We start from the raw sequence: 21,673 nt of genomic DNA, 5'->3' as shown, positions 1-21,673 counted from the left end.
GCTTGCCCCCGTGGGTCCCAGTTGCAGCTACACCCATCGCCAAGATCCTCTTTCTCCTCCCCATTGTCCCGCCTGTTTGTGACAACCTTACTGTTTTGTTATGGGGTCTTGTTGAGCTGCTTGGAAAAGCATGTATTATCAGTTGTACCTTGCATTATCATCATCATGGTTGCATTTATCAGGTGAGACTGTGCTAAAGACTTTACAGGATTTCCCCACTGAGGCAGAGCTTTCTGTACTCTGTCCTTTATGAGCAGATTTGGAAAAATCTGCAAACTTTTTTCATCCTTCTCCGAGGAGCAAAGAAATAAAACTCTGTCATTGTCACATAAAGCAGGTGTGGTTTTTTTTTAATTGGAGATGAGCAGTCCTAATAAAAGAACTGAGAATTGCTAACAAACTCTGTCAGGTGAGTGCTGGCTCCTTTTTGTGTTCTGTAGATACATTTTCGTCAATGGGAAAATAATAAAGCTGGGAGGAAGCCATTGCTGCATTTCAAATGAAGTCTCTAATCAGCACCTGCACAGACGGGGAACTGGTATAAGACACGCTGGCAGCTTGCTAGACAACAGGTAAAAATAGAAGAATGCAATATAATTCACTGGATCTAAAAAGTCCAGGGAAACACAAAAGCTCTTTGGAGAGCGATGCTAAAGATCAACGCATGCTGCACAGAACTATTTTTGCAACAGGTAAATGAATGGATTCAGCTCATCCTGCTGCACACAGCACTCATTAGGAAACAACAAACAGCAATTTAAAAAGCAAGAGGATGATGTGTTCCCAAACTCGAGGCAGGTGACATGAAAGAAATATTCAGCCTACAAGTACTGAAGAAGAACCAATTGCAGAGCACACAGTCTATTATTATAAAAGCTGTTTTATTATAGCAGATCAGCTAGCAGTCTGATTCTTTGCTCTTTATCCCATTCTGGCCCAGAATTTATGAGAGGTGCAAAATAGCCATCTCACAGTGAACTCCTACTCAGAAGTAAACTCCATTTTGTTGGCACTTCCAGCCTAGGGGAGTGAGTCCTTGCAGCCTTACTGACATATATAGAGGTTGTGAAATGGAAAAGAAATATCTACACTTGCAATAAATTTAATGAAAGGGAAGTGAAAATCAATGCTAACCTAATTTATTTATTGTTAGACATTCTGTGGACAGATGGTTTTAAAAAGATTTTCTCTCTGTCTGCAAAAACAGGATTTCAGAACAACATGTTGACAAGGCAGGGAGAAAATACCCTAGTGTGCTGAGTTTTGTACAACCAGAAGTGCATCCCTATTTCCTTTCTGTGCTGAATATTTAATGGAAAGCTTAGAAAAACATTTTATTATATTGGGGATTACCACCTTACAAATACTATATATAATTTTGAAATAGGTTTTATGGGCTCATTAACTATGTACTCCATATGCTGCTAAAGCAGCTTCAAAAATATATGCCATCTACCAACTGTCTTGTAACATGATATATTTTGGGGTTCTGCAAACCCAAACATAATATCAAAGGCAATTCTTCCTGAACCAACTGTTCTTCCCCAGTGGAGATTCCTCAACATTATTACAAATAACCTATGGGATAACGAGCCTCATATAACCAACATGCTTAAGTCTAAGGGATTAAGACATAGAGTAAGCTGTACTGCCAGGCTTAGCTCACCCTTGGATGGACTAGGTCAGGCTTCCTCAACCTCGGCCCTCCAGATGTTTTGAGACTACAATTCCCATCATCCCTGACCACTGGTCCTGCTAGCTAGGGATCATGGGAGGTGTAGGCAAAAAACATCTGGCGGGCCGAGGTTGAGGAAGCCTGGACTAGGTAATCAAGCCCTTATTCCCCTTCAGTCTACCAGAGAAGTTCAAGGTGTGAGGAGGGCTCAGCTGGTTGCTGCAGCTCAGATCACATGGCTCTAACAAGCTGCTCTTGAGTTCCTAAACCAATAATTTAGAAACTTTCACCACTGTAACTAAGCCAAGTTTTATTCTTCCGAACTCTCCAGGAAAGCACATGAATCTGACCTTTGGTGAGTTTGCAAGTAAACCATTTTTAACTCACCAAACATGTGGTCATTTTCTACACTAGGGGAGGAACTTGGAAGGGCATATTTTTAAATGTATAACAGCCTATATTTCCACGCTTTGCGTTTCTGCATATTCTGTGATTTTCAATCTCTACTGGGGTTCTCTCACCAAAGAGTACTTGCCCCAAACTTGGATCATGACATCCTGGAATTCTCCAACAATTCCTTGAACCAACATAACTAAGGTTTGCATTGCTTTATTTTGATCTCAGTTGCATCTTTTACAGCTAACACAAAACCCTTGGAGTTCAGATTTATAAAAATTGTGCTGTAAAGGCCCTAGAAATCCTCTCTCTCGGCCCTTTTACTATAACATTTTGCTCAGTGCTGTGTTGGGATTCAACCGCCTGCAAGATTGGTCTGCAGCCACAGCTAACAGGATGCTTCATGTAGTGACCACAGCCTCACGTATATGTGATCAGTCTTCACTGAAACAGCACCTGTACAGTCCTTGTATTATCTCTATTACACGTTTGTTATGTACTGAGTTGAATAGGATCCAAAAGGCAGCAGTCTGATTGGTCCTAGAACAATAGGATTCAGAACACAGCAGTCTGATTGGTCCACAGGAGCCACCAGGTGGAAGGGAATCCACAACCTGATTGGCCTGCAGGAGAATCCTGGAATTACCTCCACTCTTCCCAATTTACAGATTACAATATTAACACACAATAATACACAATATATAAACAACTAGTCTGGAGCTTGGCATAGTTGGGTGGCATCGGTCCTGGATGCTTTAGTTGAGATTTTCCTGCATTGTAGGGGGTTGGACTGGATGACTTTTGGGAATCCCTTCCAACTCTCTGATTCGGTGACAAGGTAGCACCCCCCTGCGGGAAGCAGGATCAGAGAGGCCGTTCGTGATCTGAGACCGAGTATTAGGGGACGTGCTGGGCGCTTTAACCCGCTCTTGTCGTTGAGAGATAAACAAACTACAATTCCCATCATGCAGATCGTCACTCGTCATCTCTTTGGCCAAACCTGACGTCGCCGGTGACTTCAATGCACGCCGACCAATCCCTGGGTCCGTTGTGCGGCGCACGCTGAGCGCGAAGGATGAAAGCGGCCGTTGGCGGTTGGCGGCGGGCGCGAAGGCGACGCGCGATTTGAACAAAGTGGCGGCAGAGCTGAGCGAGTCGGGAGGTCGCGCGCGGGGCATGAGTTGAGTCGCAGCCCCGCTCCGAGAACAAGGCGACCTGGACGCGGACCCTTGTTCGCTGCCGGGAGACAGGCTCGGGTTTGCAGCCGCGGCGTCCCTTGGTATGGGGGGGGGGAGGAGGACTCGTCTATCGTTATATAAATATGGGGGGGGGTGTACATGCGTGTGTGTACACACACACACATATAATGATGTGTGTAGATAGTGGATATTATGTGTTTGTGTATGTGTGTCTGTAGATGTGTGTACATATATGTAGTGTGTATATATCTGGTGTATGTGCATATATAGTGTGTGGATCTATACAGTATAGTGTATCTGTGTGTGTGTGTGTGTGTGTATGTATATCTATGTAGTGTATGTATATAGATAGATAGATAGATAGTGTGTGGCTGGTGGCGCTGTGGGTTAAAGCCTCAGCACCTAGGACTTGCCGATCGAAAGGTCGGCGGTTCGAATCCCTGCGGCGGGGTGCGCTCCCGCTGCTCGGTCCCAGCGCCTGCCAACCTAGCAGTTCGAAAGCACCTCCGGGTGCAAGTAGATAAATAGGGACCGCTTACCAGCGGGAAGGTAAACGGCGTTTCCGTGTGCGGCTCTGGCTCTGGCTCTGGCTCTGGCCAGAGCAGCGATGTCACGCTGGCCACGTGACCCGGAAGTGTCTCCGGACAGCGCTGGCCCCTGGCCTCTTAAGTGAGATGGGCGCACAACCCCAGAGTCTGGCAAGACTGGCCCGTACGGGCAGGGGTACCTTTACCTTTACCTTTATGTATAGTATATATGTGTTTGTGAGTGGTGTATATATATGGGGTGGGTGGGTGTGCGCACACACACACACACACAGAGAGAATTCAGTTCTTGCCAGGCAAAGTAGAAGCTTTTTTTAAAAAAAAAAAAAGAGAGAATGCTCCTGATTTTTTTTTCCTGTTAAATAGTCTATCTCCATACTTAGGGGGTTGGGGAGCCCTTACGATCCCTGCTTAGAATCATAGAGTTGTAGATTTTGAAGGGACTCCAATGTTTAAAAACTTATTAGAGAGACATGGTCATTAATGTCGTGAGGGTCTCATTTTCAGGAAGATTCTAGAAAGAAAGAAAGAAAGAAAGAAAGAAAGAAAGAAAGAGAGTGGCCGGTCAGAAAGCAGGACTGGCTTTTTATTTACTCCGCCAACTGAATTTCAAAGAATCATAGAATTGTAGGGTTGAAAGGGACCTCAAATGTAATCTAATCCAACCCCGTGTAGTGCCGGAATATTTTAGCCCAACGTGGGGCTCGAACCCACAGCCCTGAGATTAAGAATCTCATGCTCTACCGACTGAGCTATCCTTGTTCAAAATTGTAACAGCCACTTAGTTGCTGAGGGTGAACAGTTTCATCTCTTCTTACATATGGTTTGATTTTGCTACTGGATTTCTTCCCCTGGAAAGCTTCTTTGACCCCACGCCCCTTTTTTAAAATGGTAAAGCTGGCAACACCTGGATGGAGTTGTGCAGCTTGTCTTGTGTGAGGGGAGGGATTTACACTTCCCTTGAAGGTGAGCTGTAGTTGAAGGGAGCATCTGCACCCAAACATTGCCAATGGCGGTGCCAGGAGCATCAGTGACCAAGCTAGTTTGCCTGCTACGATCGTATTCCTGGGGAAAGTCATGCTCTGACTCCTTCCAAGCTGAATTATTAGCACTGCAAGTAAGGTAGCTTTTAAAGATGGTTTGGAAACTCCTTTTGGCACAGGAGGCTGCATATTGCAGCAATTCTGTACTGGTAACATATTTTGGGTTTGGGACTTGTCTATGCGAAGGGTTGCCTGTTCATACCAAACCTTGTAACAGAAAATCAGGCCCTGCAGTCTCACCCATCACTAAGAGGCAGTTACCAAGAGCAAGGCTTTCTTGGCAGTTGATGAAACTCACTTCCACTAAAAATTTATTTGGCTCCATCATTATTTAGTATCTGCAGAGAATTTTGCTTAATGGTTGCCATCAATTTGATTTTAATTAATTTTTATAATGAAAGGTTTTTAGAATGTTGGATTATTTTGATTGTTGTTAGCCGCCCTGAGCCCAGCTTCGGCTGGGGAGGGCGGGGTATAAATAAAATTTATTATTATTTTTATTATTTGAAGAATTAAGTTGTATTCATTTTGAAGGGTTATGTGTGTGTTAGGATTAATTTTATATGTTCTGTCATGTTGAGAATTACATAGGGTCTTGTGAGAGCTTTTATGGCTAATGATAGCGTTCAGTTGTAAACAGCCCAGCACTTAACTCTGATACCTAAATTTTTGCCCTTTAAAATCTAAATGACTTGGATACGTGGGATTTTTCAATAAGCAATTAATTTACGTTTGCCCAGGAAATCAGCAAGCCTGCCTGTCTACCTGGAGAAACTTCTGAGTGACTATACCATAATCTATTTTTAGAATCATGGCCCAGGAAAAAGGTGATGATGAACTGGCAAAACTTGCAGAACACATGAAGGAATTATGGACTAAGTTCAAAACCACTTGTAGCAATGAGAAGATTGACCAGACGCTGAGGCTGAGTGATTTATGCATGGAGTCTTTATGCAAACTTTCAGGTACAATGTTATATGGGTTATTGCTATTAAGTTATTGTTAAATGACACTTCCTGCCATGGAGGCAAAGGTGCTCTACACAGAAACAGTTTCCTATGTGCAAGGGATGTTGGGAGGGAGGCTGATGGGGGAGAAAGAAAAGCCAAATTGGGTCCCATGTCATCCCATCTCCTGCACTTGTCTCTCAGCAATGTTGGGTTGGGGAGGCATATCTGGGTATCAATAAAATTTGGTGAGGGCCAAGACTTTCAGCATAGCTTATCAGCAAAAGTTATTTAAATCTGTTTTGTATACATTGTTTATAAACCAGCACAAATGTTTCAGGAGTGGGCTGGCAGATAACTCTGTTTTGTTTTGTTTTTAATTACAGATAAATGGTCGAACAGATTAATAGATGGGGACAAGATGATCACTAAATTTCATGAGTACACAGATGGTAGAGTATGAGTTGTTCATTAAATATTTTTGCATGAGTACATACCTTCTTGTCTTCCCTTTTCTGCAACCCCCACCCTGTACACAAACTAACTTGATGCTACCTTCCTCCTAAGCACCCTTTTCACCTTCTGCCCAATAATGAAGCAAATAGCCCCTCCTATTCTGAAGTCACTGTCATACTCCTGCTTTCACTTCGCAGTCATGGCCATGCTGCCCACTCCCTCCTTTTTTTGCGAACTCCCTTTGCACCTCCCTTTCCCTCCCTCCTTGTCTCAACTCTTGCTTGCACTATGACTGCCGCCATTTCCATGCATCTTCCTCCCTCCAATTCTATAGCCCTCTTACTTTTGCAGACATATCTTACTGTATCTTTAAGGTGTATGGAAATCTTAGAGCGAGCCTGTCACTTAGCTTGTTTAGTTAGAGAAGGTTAAATAATGGATGTTGAAAATATACGAGTGCTTGCTTGTTAATAAAATACCTGTTCTAAATGGCTACATGGAATCTGGAACTTAATGTAGAAGACAACACATAGTACTAGGAGTCAAATAACATTTGAAGCAGCTATGGAATGGAAGATGGAGAGGTTTGAGTACAGCAGGGATAAAGCAACACTAAGAGGGGGCGGGGTGTGTTAGTTTTGAACCATGGCTGAGGTTTGAGTAGAGCGAGCGAAGGTGGGGGACATGGGAAAATGTGGTGGTTGTAAACAAGGTTTGAATATAGTGAGAAGGGAGTTGAGAAGCGCTTTGTTGTGTTAGCTTATAGATATTGGCTTCTAGAGCTGGCCCAGCCATTAGGCAGGGTGAGGCCATGGCTTCAGGTGGCACTCTTGCAGGTACTCTGCCTTGCCCCTCCGCCAGCAGCAAAGAAGCACTGCCATCAGCGCCAATTTTGGCTAAGATCACATCCATTTTATGCAAAATCTCACCTCAAATCAGTGAGATATTGTCTGAAAAAAGCACCATCGCTTCTCTGCCATTGCAAATACGGCAGGGCGTGCAGTGTAACAGCAGGGCAGGGTGCCACTTCCTGTTTTGCCTCAAGCGACAAAATCGGATGTGCTGCCTCTGTTTCTAAAATCTAAAATGTCAAACTGTTGTTCTGTTACTAAAGATTAATCAGCAGACTTTGCATTTATGGGATAAGAGGACAGGTCCTTGTCTGGATTAGAAACTTTTTAATGAGCATGAAGCTAATTATAGGAATAAGTGGACAGTTCTCACAATGGTAGGATATAAGAGGTGGGGTCTGCCAATTATTAATATTGGTAGCAATGTGTTTCAACTTGTTTGTAAATTATCAAGAATATGGGGTGAGCAGTGAGCAAAATTTTCCAAGTTCTCCCTGTTGCATGTAGAAGCCTGTCAGAAGAACAAATCCATTGAGGAAAAACAAGCGAAATTATCCGAAGTACTTGCTGACCTTAAGGATGGCAGAAAGGAAGAGGCAGACTTGATGGCTACTATTCAAGAGCTCAGAGAAGAATTGATCATAAAAAGTAAAAGTAAGTCACAATCAAAATGGTGATAATGAATTCTAGTTCTGGAGAGATTGGAAAATGCCATACTATTTGAGAAATGTGTGACAAAGGGCCACATCACGTTAGTTTAACTCCATGAAGATGATTTCCCCATAGTGAAATGTGTACTAAAATGTATGATGTATTTGCCTGTGATTTATAAAAATCTGGCAGCTTATGCAAGTGTCACTTCTGAATAAATGCATTAAAATATGACACTTTTAGGAGCTTTACAAGTGTGTTACATTTAGGGCAATAGAAAGGACTATGACTGCAATCCCTGGCATACTTGGGAAGCTAAATGACCAATCAAAATACTTTAATATATATAAAAAAAATTGGTGGGAAAGATGTCTTCATATTAAAGTATTCAGTTGAGTAGGAACAAGCCACATCAAGAAAATGAAATTTTGATGGGGCAGGTGGCTCATCAAATAGTATATATATATATATTTTAAAATAGCATGGATTAACTCTTCATTTGTAGAATTCAGACGAGGCAGCAAACAAGAGAGGACATGATTTGATAGGTTTATCAAATACTTTTTTAAAAAATACAACTTTAGATTAATGGCATGGATGAAAAAAAAAATACTGTGTCTTATTTTGTTTAAATCTCAGTTAAAAGTAAGCCCCCAGAAGAAATCATGGAAAGACTTCATAAGTCTGAAAAACTATTTAAAGAGCGGCTTGGGTTAGAAATACGCAAAACTGGTGGTAAGACTGATGTGTTTATTTCTATAATTTCAGGGTGTGACTAGTATTGTTTTGCTGTAGCAGAATTAATCCTTAACTGCCCAATAAAAAGTGCAACAAGTGTGAACTTGAATAGAAACAGTTTCCCATGCAAGTCTGCCCTAACACCTGTACAAAAGGCTGCTGTAAAAGAGAAAGCCTTTGCCTCGAGCATATACTCGTGTCCTGCAAGTGCATTGTCTAATGGATAATTGGTGCTGATAGTTCCGGTCCTTTCTGGGTCCTATATAGATGAGTGAGAAGCAGCCACCACAACTGTTCAGTGCTGTCAGTAATCTCATTTTACAGGGGCAGCAGGGAAAAGAGGATTTTGCAATCATGGCAACAAACAGGTTGCTTTTTTGTTCACAAACCAGCTTTCAAGATGGAACACCCTAGCATTACATCATGTATGATTACGCTATCAGTTTTCTAAGTACAGTGGTGCCTCGCAAGACGAAATTAATCCGTTTCGCGAGTCTCTTCGTCTTGCGGTTTTTTCGTCTTGCGAAGCACGGCTATTAGCGGCTTTAAGAAAAAGGAAACAAACTCGCAAGACGTTTCGTCTTGCGAAGCAAGCCCATAGGGAAATTCGTCTTGCGAAGCACCTCAAAAAACGGAAAACTCTTTCGTCTAGCAAGTTTTTCGTCTTGCGGGGCACCACTGTACCTAAAGCAAAATGATGCATGCTTCTTGGGGGGGGTCATGTTGCCTATCCAATCAGTTATCACAATCTTGGATTGTTTTACTTGCATACTTCCATAAGGAAGAGGCCAGAAATTGGGGTTATTGTACACATTCTCTCTTCCCTTCCAAATGCACTTTTGATTGAGCAATATACTGTGCTAGGTATATGGAAAGCGGGTAGGATGGTGGCATTATATAGATGATAATGATCTAAGTCATCAGTTAGGGAGATAGCAGTCATCAGAATAGGAATCCTATTCACTGAAGAGGCACATGATCTAATGAGGCCTCTGCTCATGGAAAGGGCTGGAAATGATTTTTACTAGTTTCCCCTGCAGCCTGAGGCTCCCTCTCACTTGGTGTGGAGGGGCAGGGATTGATGAAACTTGCTTTTCCCCATTCTGTGAACAGGAGCATCCCATGAGCAGAACTCCATCCGTGGATCTCTGAATCCAGCCCCCCTAATCTTCAGACCGTAATTTGAACGAAATAGGATGGCTGGTGCTATCTAGTCTGAGCAGATACATTTCTATGTAATGTGAATCCTTTAACTTGGTAAAAATACAGCAGCAGTTTAAGACTTAGTAAAACGTTGCAGGGACATGAAATGCATGCAAATGAATGTTACCTGACACACTTAACGAAATACTGTTTTTGCCTTCAGCAAGTCATTTGCAGTTTATATTCCGTTGTGTTGACCACAAAGATCTTGAGAAACCATACATACTTACCCTTACCATAAATGAAGAGGGAGCTTATGAAGGTATGTATAAAGTTTCTGGGTACTGTTGCATTTCATAGTGGAACTGTTTTCTATAAATCTAATCTCAGATCATCATTCTCTCTCCACACACTGTAAAAAGGCATTAGCGTTTAGATTCTGCTTTAAAAAATCACCTAATCTTTGCAGCAAGAATTGTTACCTCCGGTATATTAAGATTCACTAACTTCGTGGTTTGGATAAAGTAGCAACTTATGCAACAACTTAAGTTTTTCCCTATTTTCTCCTAGTGATTTCTTGTTTTCCTCCTCTGGACTGTATAGAAGAACTGCAGCAAAAAGTGAGGGAAACCAGCAATTTTTCTGCATTTATTGCTAATGTCAGGAAAGCCTTCATCGCTTTGACTTATAAATGATATGTTGTTATATATGTAAATCTGTCTGGATATCTTTTCTGTTTAAATAAAAGAAAATAGGCATTTATTGTAACTACTTGACCTTCAGATAGAGTTTGAGTTGCACCTGGGCTATGCTACCTCTGCTTTTCATGAAGACAGATCAGATCCTGGGCTCCTCAGATTTGAACAGGGTTGCATTTGCAGATCAAAAAGTTTTGCTTTATTTAGAAGCACCAGTTTCTAGGTTACCACCCCTCCCCCCGCCCAGGCAGGGCAGATGTCATTTTCCCCTAAAACCTTCTGTTTCATTCAGAGCTGCCCATGGAATGTGGGCACATCAAACTCAGTCTCTGAACAAGGTATAGTAAATGTCTGCTTTCACTGTATAACTCTTAAAAAAACAACAAAAAAGTCAGTTTCCCACCCAGTACAAGCTAACACCAGTCCCATTAAATGACAAATATCAATATTGTGGTTCCTTAACAATGCAATCCTATACATGTCTACTCAGAAGTAAGCTTCAATGAGTGCAGTGTGATTTACTTACAGTGAACTGTGTACAGCATTGCAACTTTAGTGTTGGTATCACTGCTTCAAAAAAAAATTAAGAAGGAATTTGGTATTACAATTGTTTTTAATTATTGACGATAATGACAATAATTTAACGAATGAAAGTTGAGTTTTATATAATGCCTTTCAATATTTTATTTAGAACATGAAAAAGTTCTAAACAAAGAAAGAGCAGGCACTTAGAGAAGCTTGAATTGATGTCTTGTCAAAGTGAATAAATCCATATTGTTAGTTGCACTTGCAATCTGTCCCAGTTGTGGTTTTTCAGTTTAAAAAGACGTTTTGTCATCTTCATTGAGGCTCCTGGTGGTAGAGGGAATTAATTCTTTCACATATGTAGCAGGGAAAATACCTATTTTCCCATTGAGAGAGCCATACCACCATCCATCCTCTTCCTTCTGGTGAATTTCAATCACATCACCTAATAAAGGAATGTGCATAGTGTTACTTTAACTTCCTTGGTCTAATAAACCAGATCTTAAACAGAAGTTTCTTAAGGAAGCTACATGGCTTTAGAAAGTACTCTGTCTCTATCATCCTTCAAAAGAACAGAAGGGTTTCTCTGTGAAGACTAAACCAGATAAACCATTCTTGAGTATGTATGGCTTGTGCTTTTAAGTGTTCTTCCATATGTATGCTTAGAGCCAAACTAGATGGAGAGTGGGCAGGTTTTAGTCCTTCCCCCAGGAGTTTATTTCAGTATAAAGTTAAAACTCTACCCCTGGTTTTGTAGCCAGAAATGCAAGGATTTCAAGCTACTCCCTCTGTTGGCCACTGAGAACAGGATGCTGGAATAGATGGGCTTTGGGTCTGATCCAGTGGGACTTTTCTCTTACATTGAGATTAGAGGAGGGAAAATGTTACCGTTACCTTTATTCAAGCAGAGCTCGTCCTCCCTTTCAGCGTGGTAATCATATAAAGCTGTACAAGTTCCATATACTGAATCACCATTCTCTGGCGGTAGAGCTGTTGGCTTTGAATTGCTAACAGCTACTGGAAAGTTTGGACAAAAGTGATAATATTTACGGCAGGCTATAACAAATACAGTCTTGTGGTAATAACTAGCTCTTTTAAAACAACAACAACCCAGGTATAGCTCCTGAATTAATTTTTTGAGATGGAGAGATTTGAAAACAGCTTGGATCTGAAGGGCCGGGTGTATTTTGTTCCATTTTAGGTATGTTGACCCCTTTTAAATTGTTTAAGAAAACTAATGTTTGATTATAGTTTCCATTTTGGCCTGGCAGTTGTACTGCTGTTTTCCCTTTTTGAAGGGAGCATTATTTGCTTCTGGACAGAAAAAGTACCCATACTATATAGCTATATGTGCGTATTTCTAGAACCTGACAGCCCCATTTCCCACCATCATGATAAATTTGAAGGACTGGAGGGTGGCAAGCACTCAGAAGATGCAGAGCCTCACCACGGAGGAACAGGGAAGAATAATCCTATTATTATTCTTTAGAAGACATTTGGAGGAAGCCCTGTATAGGGAAGCTTTTTAATGTTTTATTATGTCAGATGGGTGGGGTTCAAATAATAAAATTATCATCATCATCATTACTAACACAATATTTGAGCTGCCAGCAGGCTCAGCTGCTTTTTATGCCTTTAATTTGTACCGAAACTGTGAGAGACATCTTACTAGCTAGAAACCTTTCACTTGCTCCTCAGCTTTCTACTGTTACAGTGCTACCTCGATTTTCTAACGTAATCCATTCTGGAAGACTGTTCCAAGTTCTGAAACGTTTGAAAACCAAAAACTCAATAGCCAACAGCTAGGCCTCAGAATCTTGCACTCAGCAGAAGCCGTGTGACATGTTCGGCTTCCGAGGCATGTTCGAAAACTGAAGCGTTTACTTCCAGGTTTACAGTATTCAAAAACCGAAATGTTCGTCAACGGAGATGTTAAAAAACCGAGGTACCATTGTACCAGAATGGCAGCCATTTTGCCAACTATGTGATTATGAGAGAGAAGAGAACCCTAGACTTCACATGCTGATCCTGCAATGGATTGTGTCCTTACCTGGTGGACAACTTCTGTTAATTCCTTCTTCACTGGTGGCCCCTGTGCTCAAAGTTTGCTTAAAGTGTTTCTTCTTAACAGGGCAGGTGATTGCCACAGAGTGATGCACACAGTCCTAACAGTTTTGGGGGAAAGAAAAAAGCATTGTTAACAGGAGAAATGCTAAAAATTGAATTGTTTTGGGCAAAAGTACTGTACCTAAAGGCACGTGAAAATAAATATACTTGAACAACACAGGGATGCAGTTTGCACATAATGCTGAGCCAAACTATAGCTAAGTGTAAACATGTAAGCATTTGCATACTCTGAACAAATGTTGGCTATTTCACTCTTTCCCAATTGCTAAGATATGTTTTGATAGTCTCCCCCTCCATATGTTATGGTGGTTACTGCAGAGAAACCCCAGACAAACAGTTATATTTTCTTACACGAAGCAGCTTTCCACAGGATTCTGTTCATAATAAGTCTGCATCTTTACAAGTAACACTAATAAACTATATCCCTTATCACTTTTGAAGTTGCCAGTAGTACAAGTGAAAAGGATCTAGGGGTCTTTGTAGACCACAAACTTAACATGAGTCAACCGTGTGATGCAACAGCTAAATAAATAATGCTGATGCTATTCTAGTCTGCATCAACAAGTATAGTGTCCTGATCAAGGGAAGTAATAGACCCTCTCTATTTTGCCTTGGTCAGACTACTATGTCTAGTTCTGGGCACCCCAGTTTAAACAGAATATTGACAAGCTGGAATTTGTGCAGAGGAGGGTGATCAAGATGATCAAGGGTCTGGAAACCAAGCCTTATGAGGAATGGTTGAAGGAGCTGGGTATGTTTAGCCTGGTAAAGAGGAGATATGATAGTTATCTTCAAATATCTCAAGGGCTGTCACATGGAAGAGGGAACAAGCTTGTTTTCTGCTCCAGAGGGTAGGACCTGAATCAATGGATTGAAGTGACAAGAAAGATTCCAACTAAAAATCCGGAATAACATTCTGACAGAGTTGTTCAACAGTGGAATAGACTGCCCTGAGAGGTAGTGGTCTCTCCTTTCTTGGAGGTTTTAAAGCAGAGGTTGAAGGACCATCTATCATGTTTGATCTAGTTGACATTCCTGCATTGCAAGGGGTTGGACTAGACCAGTGGTGGACAAACTTGGCCCTCCAGCTGTTTTTGGACTACAACTCCCATCATCCCTAGCTAACAAGTTTGGTCATAGCTGGACTAGACCCTCAGGATCCCTTCCATTCTATGATTCTAAGTTGTTTTTTTAATTATCCCCTGTACTCAGCTCTAGCAGGCAAAATTTCCAGTGGAAAAATGACCTCCCTCCTTCCTTCTCCCCGTCGCCAACCCCACAAGCTGGGGGACAGCGGGGAGGTGGAGCGCCGCCATCCCGCTGTTCCCCGACCTGGTTTGGGCTTCAGGCAGATATCCGCAAGGTGTGGGAGCCTGGCGGGAAGTCGTGCCGGTCTCCCAAGGCTTGCAGAGAGCTGCCTGTTCTGGGGGCTGGGGTTGGGGGAAGCTCGGGCTTCCCCTGCCCCAGCCCCGCGCCTGGGGGGGGGGGGGATTTTTTTTTCTTTATTCCCCCCCCAAAAAAAAAACCACTAGGTGCGTCCTATGGGGTGAAAAATATGGTACTTTGAAGAGTAATTAAAAGCTTTTGTTTAGCTGTATTGTAATAATAATAATAATAATAATAATAATAATAATCTTTCCCAAATGTATGCTCTTACCAGCAATGACATACTGGTCCCACTAATGGCAGGTGAAAGAACCAGGATGTACAGAAGGCTGTAATACTTTGTGGGATTGGGCTGTAAAAACATATCCCCCAAATTAGCCTCACACATGTTCCCTAAAAGTGCTTTGACACAGGCCAGAACCCTTCATAGTACCTTTTCCTTCCATTTTGAAATGCAGTTCCTGGGTTCGACTGGTTTGGGCATCTGCTCAATTTCTGCAAGCACAGTCGCCAGCTTGAAGTGGTTTGCATGCAGAAGGATAACTTTCAGAGATGTCTAGTAATACAGATAGTTTTTTAAAAAATAAAAATACTGTTAGTAAAATGGTATTTTGCTTCATGTTGATTTCGGGTGGGGGCAGGAGTTGACCCTAGGGATGGGTGAATCTCAATTTTGATTTCCCTTCGTTTCCCCTTTTTTCCAATTTATGTTCAGTTGAGTTCTCCACATTTTCACACGTTTGCACATTTTTTCTAATACACTCACGTTTGTATGCAAGTTTGCCTGTTAAAAGATATTTTTTGCAAAGCAATTCCCCCAATATAATTATTTTTTGTATATTGTTTTCAGTAATATATGCATTTGTAGGCACACTTTATCCTACTTATATGAATTTTTGTACACATGATTTGGTTGCATTTCCATAATTTACAGAAGTGAATTTTGAAGGATGGATGTGTTTTGGTTTTCATCCTGTTTTGGAAAATGCAGATTACATAGGTTCACCTTTAAATGCAAACTGAAACAAATTTCTGTACCATCACTAGTTGACACACACACAATCAGACTTCCTGTTTAAAATGTACTACAGTACTTCTCTTATTGTCTCTTGTCCTAAAATAAATCACACCCAATTTGGCAGGTTATTCTATTCCAAACCTGCCCAGTTGATTTTCTATTGATTGTTTGAGGCATGGGCATTGGATATTAGTGAAAGCTGGATTTGAAATGAACCAATTAAGCCCAGGCAGGCATTAAAAAGATGGTATAAAACTAATTTACAGATTACAGTCAAAAAATGTTACCTCATCAAGCTGCTCAGTGATATCATTCTGATTCTTTGCATCTGAGAACTGTGGAGATTCCGTATAAGCGTTAAGCATTCGTTCCAGACCTTTAAAAAGAATATTGAAGGAATAACCATTTATAAAAGATTAAACAATCTGTACTATAGTGTTTTTCCCCACACACAGAACATTTACTAATCTTTCATGCATATGTCTCTGGAAAACAAATGCTTCATAAAATGTTTCTGGAAATCAACTGTAAAGCGTTATAGTGCCATTAGAAAACTCCCAGGACATATTTATTTATATTAAAAAATTAAGAGCTGCTTTTTGGCTCAATAGGCCACAAAGTGGTGTACAATCATATTGTGATAAAGCAGACAAGGTAATAAAAGACGCAGCAATAGCAGTCATCTGGAGGGCCCAAGATGATCAACTGTTCAAGGAGAACAAATTAACCTAAATTAAATACTGCCTTTATTAACTTTCAAAATGGCAAGAAGGAAGAGGCTAGCCAACCTGGACTATTAAGTGGGCGATTCCTCTGTTAGCGAAGGGTGACTTGTGCATTTATTGTTTGCTTTCATTTGCTCGCTATCCACCACGGAAGATGCAACAGGTTGCCAGTTGTTTCCAAACCAATTCAAGTGTTTTAAACCCTAAATGGCTTAGGCCCCAAATATACAAAATACCATCTCCATCCCTACTGGCCCTTTTTGTTAAAACACATCAGAAGTATGATGAATGACAGCCTGAGAAGGCTTTTTCTGTGGCAGCTCCAAAATTATATACAGTCGTACCTTGGAAGCCAAACGGAATCCGTTCTGGAAGTCCATTTGACTTCCAAAACGTTAGACTCCCAAGGCAAGGCTTCTGATTGGCTGCAGGACCTTCCTGCAGCCAATTGGAAGCCGCAGAAGCCCTGCCGGACGTTCAGCTTCCAAAAGAATATTCACAAACCAGAACACTCCCAGGTTTGCGGCATTCAGTGTGGAATATAAGAATGCGGTCAAACACAACATTGCTAGAGTAGAGATGAAGGTTGTCTCAGTCCTCCAGCCAGAACTTCCTGCTTTCCAGGACAGATGAAACTTCCTATATGTAATGAGATGGGCATGGCCTCTCCTGAAGTAGAAAAGAATCACAGGCTGGCGATCATCTTGTTTCTATCAATGTCATCTTAACAACAGCACTACTAAGATGCACCCTTGGCTCCAGGCCAAGAGAAGAAAAGGGGGGCTTTCTCTCATAAGGAGATAGTCACCACATTTAAACTATGTTATAACCTTTTAAAAGTCTGCCTTCTGGGTAAGTAAAGGTAAAGGTACCCCTGCCCGTAAGGGCCAGTCTTGCCAGACTCTGGGGTTGGTGCGCCCATCTCACTCAAGAGGCCGGGGGCCAGCGCTGTCCGGGTCACGTGGCCAGCGTGACATCGCTGCTCTGGCCAGAGCCAGAGCCAGAGCCGCACACGAAAACGCCGTTTACCTTCCCGCTTGTAAGTGGTCCCTATTTATCTACTTGCACCCGGGGGTGCTTTCGAACTGCTAGGTTGGCAGGCGCTGGGACCGAACGACGGGAGCGCACCCCGCCGCAGGGATTCGAACCGCCGACCTTTCGATCGGCAAGCCCTAGGCACTGAGGCTTTTACCCACAGCGCCACCTGCATCCCTGCCTTCTGGGTACCTTTGTGTGAACAGATGATTTACTTGTAAGTGTTTTATACTTTACAGAAGACTGCATAGCATCTTATTTTAGGAGGGATTAAACGGGAAAAATACCAGGAAATATTTACAGAGACTCTAACGAGTCTGAGCAAGCTATCTGCTGTGTGTGTGTTTAAAAAGGGGGAATGTTAACTCTGCTGATTTTGTTGAACTTGTAAAGACAAGTTGAGATAGGATATCTTAGACAATATATCCTCCCCCGCATCCCTAAACATTCCCACATTCAGGAGCTAAAGTGTTTGTCAACCAAGGCACGACTGTACCTCCCCACAGAGATGCATCTAGCATCTTCATTGTACAGCTCTCACATTGGGCTAAAGAGATCACTTTCCCCTGCTCTTTGAAAATTAAGCTGTTTTGTGGAACCATCTCATACTGTTTTGTACACTGCACTGTTCCATTTGGAACACTTTTGTGTGCATTATAATTGTAATGGTTTTATCTGTTTTTATAACTGTATATTCTGCTATCGTAACTCCACCTCGGAATCTTATGCTGAAGGGCAGGTAAGAAGTTTTATAAATAAGTATAGGTAAATAACAGGGACGCGGGTGGCGCTGTGGGTTAAACCTCAGCGCCTAGGACTTGCCGATCGCATGGTCGGCGGTTCGAATCCCTGCAGCGGGGTGCAATCCCGTTGCTCGGTCCCAGCGCCTGCCAACCTAGCAGTTCGAAAGCACCCCCGGGTGCAAGTAGATAAATAGGGACCGCTTACTAGCGGGAAGGTAAACGGCGTTTCTGTGTGCGGCTCTGGCTCACCAGAGCAGCTTCGTCACGCTGACCACATGACCCGGAAGTGTCTGCGGACAGTGCTGGCTCCCGGCCTCTAGAGTGAGATGAGCGCACAACCCCAGAGTCTGTCAAGACTGGCCCGTACGGGCAGGGGTACCTTTACCTTTATAGGTAAATAAGCTGTGTGTTGAAGGGCTAACAATGCACATAGCTTCCTTACACATTTGTCTTCAATTCCAGGGGAATTGGTTTTAGTCTATCAATCTATGGACTCTTGTCTAGGCCAGTTTTCTCTAGAAGCAATGTCAGGGATTGAATGGTAATACTCAATATATCAAGGCATACAGGCAGCATTTCAAGGCACCTGCTTTGTCTTGTAACGCCTTCTCCAAGTCCTTTTGAACACGTAGTACTTTGGCTTTGATGGAAGCATGTCTCCTCTCTTTTTCAATGAGGCTCGTAGCATCTTCCTCCTTTTTGCAGGAAAATAAACCCATGTTTTAGACATGCAGTTCAGATGGAAAAGAAAAAATGCATCCAAGCAGGAAGGTGTTTATTAGAAGTGCAGAAGTACAATGAAGCCTGCATTTGGTATTACTCTAAACTCAAGCACACATTGAGTGTTGACACTGGCACGGTCTGCACAAATCAAGTCCAAGTGACAACACGGTTGACTTCACCGTGGCTTCATGCACCACAAAATGTTTCAGTATTTAGTCTCAGATTAAAAAAAGCAACACTGACGGCAATAGCTCAGTTGGTAGAGCATACAACTCTTAATTTCAGGGTTGTGGGCTTGAGCCACAAGTTGAGCAAAAGATTCCTGCACTGCAGGGAGCTGGAATACATGGTCCCTTGTGGTCCCTTCCAACTCTACAATTCTCTGATTCTAAGGCAAGGCAGCGATCCATCAAAGCACTTAGACCCCGAGAGCATTTTCTTAGAAAAGGAAGGTGAATGTCCTATCAGCCAGAATTTATGGGTCTCATGGTATTCTGGCAATCACAGGTGAAGGCAGTAGAGATTAGCAAGCACTAAACTAACCTGTATATTCTGTCCAAGACTCTAGTTTTCTGAGAGGGCCACTTAGCAGAGGTGGTAAAAGGTAGCAGACCAGGCCCAACATCTTTCTAAAGTAGACATTGGAATGTTCTGTTGCCCACAGGCACTCAATCTTTTTGCCTTCCACACTGGCAACTGGGGCAAGCTGGTCCTACTTAGAATATTACAGATTCGCCCTGGGGCTTTCAATTCCTGATCCCTACTCAAGTCTCCAGGCCCCAAGCAATGCAGTTAGAATATATCAAATAGTGTTATTTAGTCAATATTGGATTGTGCTAAATTATTATTCTCAATATGAAATAATTTGATTGCACGCATGCGGCGATATTATAAGTCGCTCGGCAAATCGCCACTTCTAGTAACAGAACTATGTGAGGTAGCATACAAATGTTCCTTTTGCAGAACTTCCTTTCCCTTTATCTTGAAATGTTAGTTTTATGGTGCAACAAAGCAAGGGTGGTACGTCAGAAGAAGCAGACATTCTATGAAATTATGCACAAGCATGGATATTATCAGAAAGATGATTTGAAAGAAGGTTCATTAAAAATCAGTGAAAGGTTTAACACACCTCTGATTCTGTCTGGCCCCCAAAACTAATGAACAGGGTAATTACCTTGGAATTCTGATGCCCATTGTGTGTGTGTGTGTGTGTGTGTGTGTGTGTGTGTGTGTACATGTGAACACAGCCCTATAGTTTTCCCCGCAAAGTCTTTGACACATAAAAAATTGAAATATGTTCCCAGCTCAGTTGAATAATAATAGTTACAGACAATAAGCTTATCCAGATCCATTATTTGGATATTCCAGTTCTGCTTATCATATTGTGCTTTTGCAATGCATAAGCATAATTGCTGTGCCAATAAAACCTTGTGATTAAGTGGCATGCAAAGCGACAGTGCTGAAAAAGCAGCTCTCTGTTGCTATTGTATTATAGCTTAGTAATTGCATGATGTTGGATTCCCCCATATAGACAGTTACAGGAGAAAGTATAATAGTCAAGAAGGCACCCGCTGTGGCTTTTGGCTCTGTGGACCTTAGTTTCTGATTTATGTCAACTGCTTCCTCTGTGTGGATAAAGCATTGGCAGCACCCGTTGATTTGTGATCAGTCCTTTGTGAAGCAAAAACAGTAGTGGCGCCAAAATATTACAAGCCCTTTTAAGGATCTTGAATGTGACTTGGCTGCTTCAGATGCTCTACAATTGGGGTGTTAATTTAGAACTTGCATTATGAGCTGAACATGGTTGCAATGGCATTTATTGCAAGAGAGAACAAAACAGTGTTCAGGTAATCACAAACCTATTTGCAACCTGTAGATCAATATTTTCATAGTGTCTGTTTATTAATACACAAACCGCTTCTCAATGTTTTGTCCCACTCTTGCAACACACTCCTGATTTTTACAAGATGTGGGCCATGGGTAAAGCCTGAATATTCCGTTTGTGCTCAGTCACAGTAAAATGCACGTATCATGGTTTATTCATATGCAGTGTTAGCATGCCAGCATAGGACCTTGAGAAGCTGCCCTGTACTAGGTCAGACCATAGAACGATCTAGCTCAGTTTTGCCCACAAATGATTGGCTGAGGGTGTCCAGGTTTGCAGACAGGGGACATTCTCATCCCTAGCTGGAGATGCCAGAAATTGAACCTGTGCAATACAGATGCTCTACCACTGGACTACAGGGCCAGCATGCCCATCTGGGCCACCAAAGTACTGGTGTGCTAATCGTACACTTGAACGGGCCAACACACATGGTAAGAGCAGTCCTAAGGAACAGAAGAGGCTGGAGGTATGCAGATGGGAGCAATCTTGAGAAATGGGATCACGGATGGCAAGAAATCTATTCAGTTCCCATATTAATTGTTTCCCCCATTTAAAGGTAAAGGTACCCCTGCCCGTACGGGCCAGTCTTGACAGACTCTGGGGTTGTGCGCCCATCTCACTCAAGAGGCAATACAGCGCTGTCCGGAGACACTTCCGGGTCACGTGGCCAGCGTGACATCGCTGCTCTGGCGAGCCAGAGCCGCACACGGAAACGCCGTTTACCTTCCCGCTGGTAAGCGGTCCCTATTTATCTACTTGCACCTGGAGGTGCTTTCGAACTGCTAGGTTGGCAGGCGCTGGGACTGAGCAGCAGGAGCGCACCCCGCCGCAGGGATTCGAACCGCCGACCTTTCGATCGGCAAGCCCTAGGCGCTGAGGCTTTAACCCACAGCGCCACCTGCGTCCCTTGTTTCCCCCATTTACTTTCTGCCAAATTGTGTCATTCACCCTGACAGGGAAAGTAAAGTGCTGCGGTTAGGCACTGGTGAAATCAGAGCAAAACCTGCCTACCACTGGGTAGCTGGCTCAGTTTTATAGTTTACACAGAATGCACCAAGAGGCATGTCATTACACTTCCTCCAGAGGTTCCTACAACAGTCAGTAGTACTGGGCGATATTTTGCTTTCAACATCATGATATAGCATTGGCTAAACATTGCGATAT

The 21,673-nt window shown here is 42.5% G+C and overlaps 2 protein-coding genes across 3 annotated transcripts in view; one reads left to right on the top strand and one right to left on the bottom strand.

The window, feature by feature from the left end:
- Positions 1–3,146: 3,146 nt before the first annotated feature.
- SPC25 (SPC25 component of NDC80 kinetochore complex) lies at positions 3,147–10,412 on the top strand. 2 transcript variants are annotated; one of them, XM_079983080.1, is made up of 7 exons: positions 3,147–3,350; positions 5,599–5,823; positions 6,192–6,257; positions 7,620–7,766; positions 8,403–8,498; positions 9,868–9,966; positions 10,215–10,412. In XM_079983080.1, the coding sequence occupies exons 2-7, from the start codon at positions 5,670–5,672 to the stop codon at positions 10,337–10,339; spliced, it is 687 nt and encodes a 228-aa protein (XP_079839206.1). In that variant the 5' UTR covers positions 3,147–3,350; positions 5,599–5,669; the 3' UTR covers positions 10,340–10,412. The 2 variants fall into 2 exon arrangements, with proteins under 2 accessions (XP_079839206.1, XP_079839205.1); XM_079983079.1 differs by having other exon boundaries at positions 3,148–3,350; positions 5,666–5,823.
- Positions 10,413–10,936: 524 nt separating this feature from the next.
- The window catches only part of NOSTRIN (nitric oxide synthase trafficking), a 29,035-nt gene continuing 18,298 nt past the window's right edge, over positions 10,937–21,673 (bottom strand). The window contains exons 11-16 of the mRNA XM_079983813.1: positions 18,488–18,596; positions 15,686–15,774; positions 14,814–14,936; positions 12,918–13,032; positions 11,762–11,884; positions 10,937–11,312 (exon numbers count right to left, since the gene is read on the bottom strand). Coding sequence (XP_079839939.1) covers positions 11,161–11,312; positions 11,762–11,884; positions 12,918–13,032; positions 14,814–14,936; positions 15,686–15,774; positions 18,488–18,596 — 711 coding nt within the window. The 3' untranslated portion in view covers positions 10,937–11,160. The remainder of the gene's footprint in view (positions 11,313–11,761; positions 11,885–12,917; positions 13,033–14,813; positions 14,937–15,685; positions 15,775–18,487; positions 18,597–21,673) is intronic.

Source organism: Podarcis cretensis, assembly GCF_951804945.1.
Source record: "Podarcis cretensis genome assembly, chromosome: 1".
Classification (NCBI taxonomy): domain Eukaryota; kingdom Metazoa; phylum Chordata; class Lepidosauria; order Squamata; family Lacertidae; genus Podarcis; species Podarcis cretensis.
This window is presented reverse-complemented; position numbering and strand designations above follow the sequence as displayed.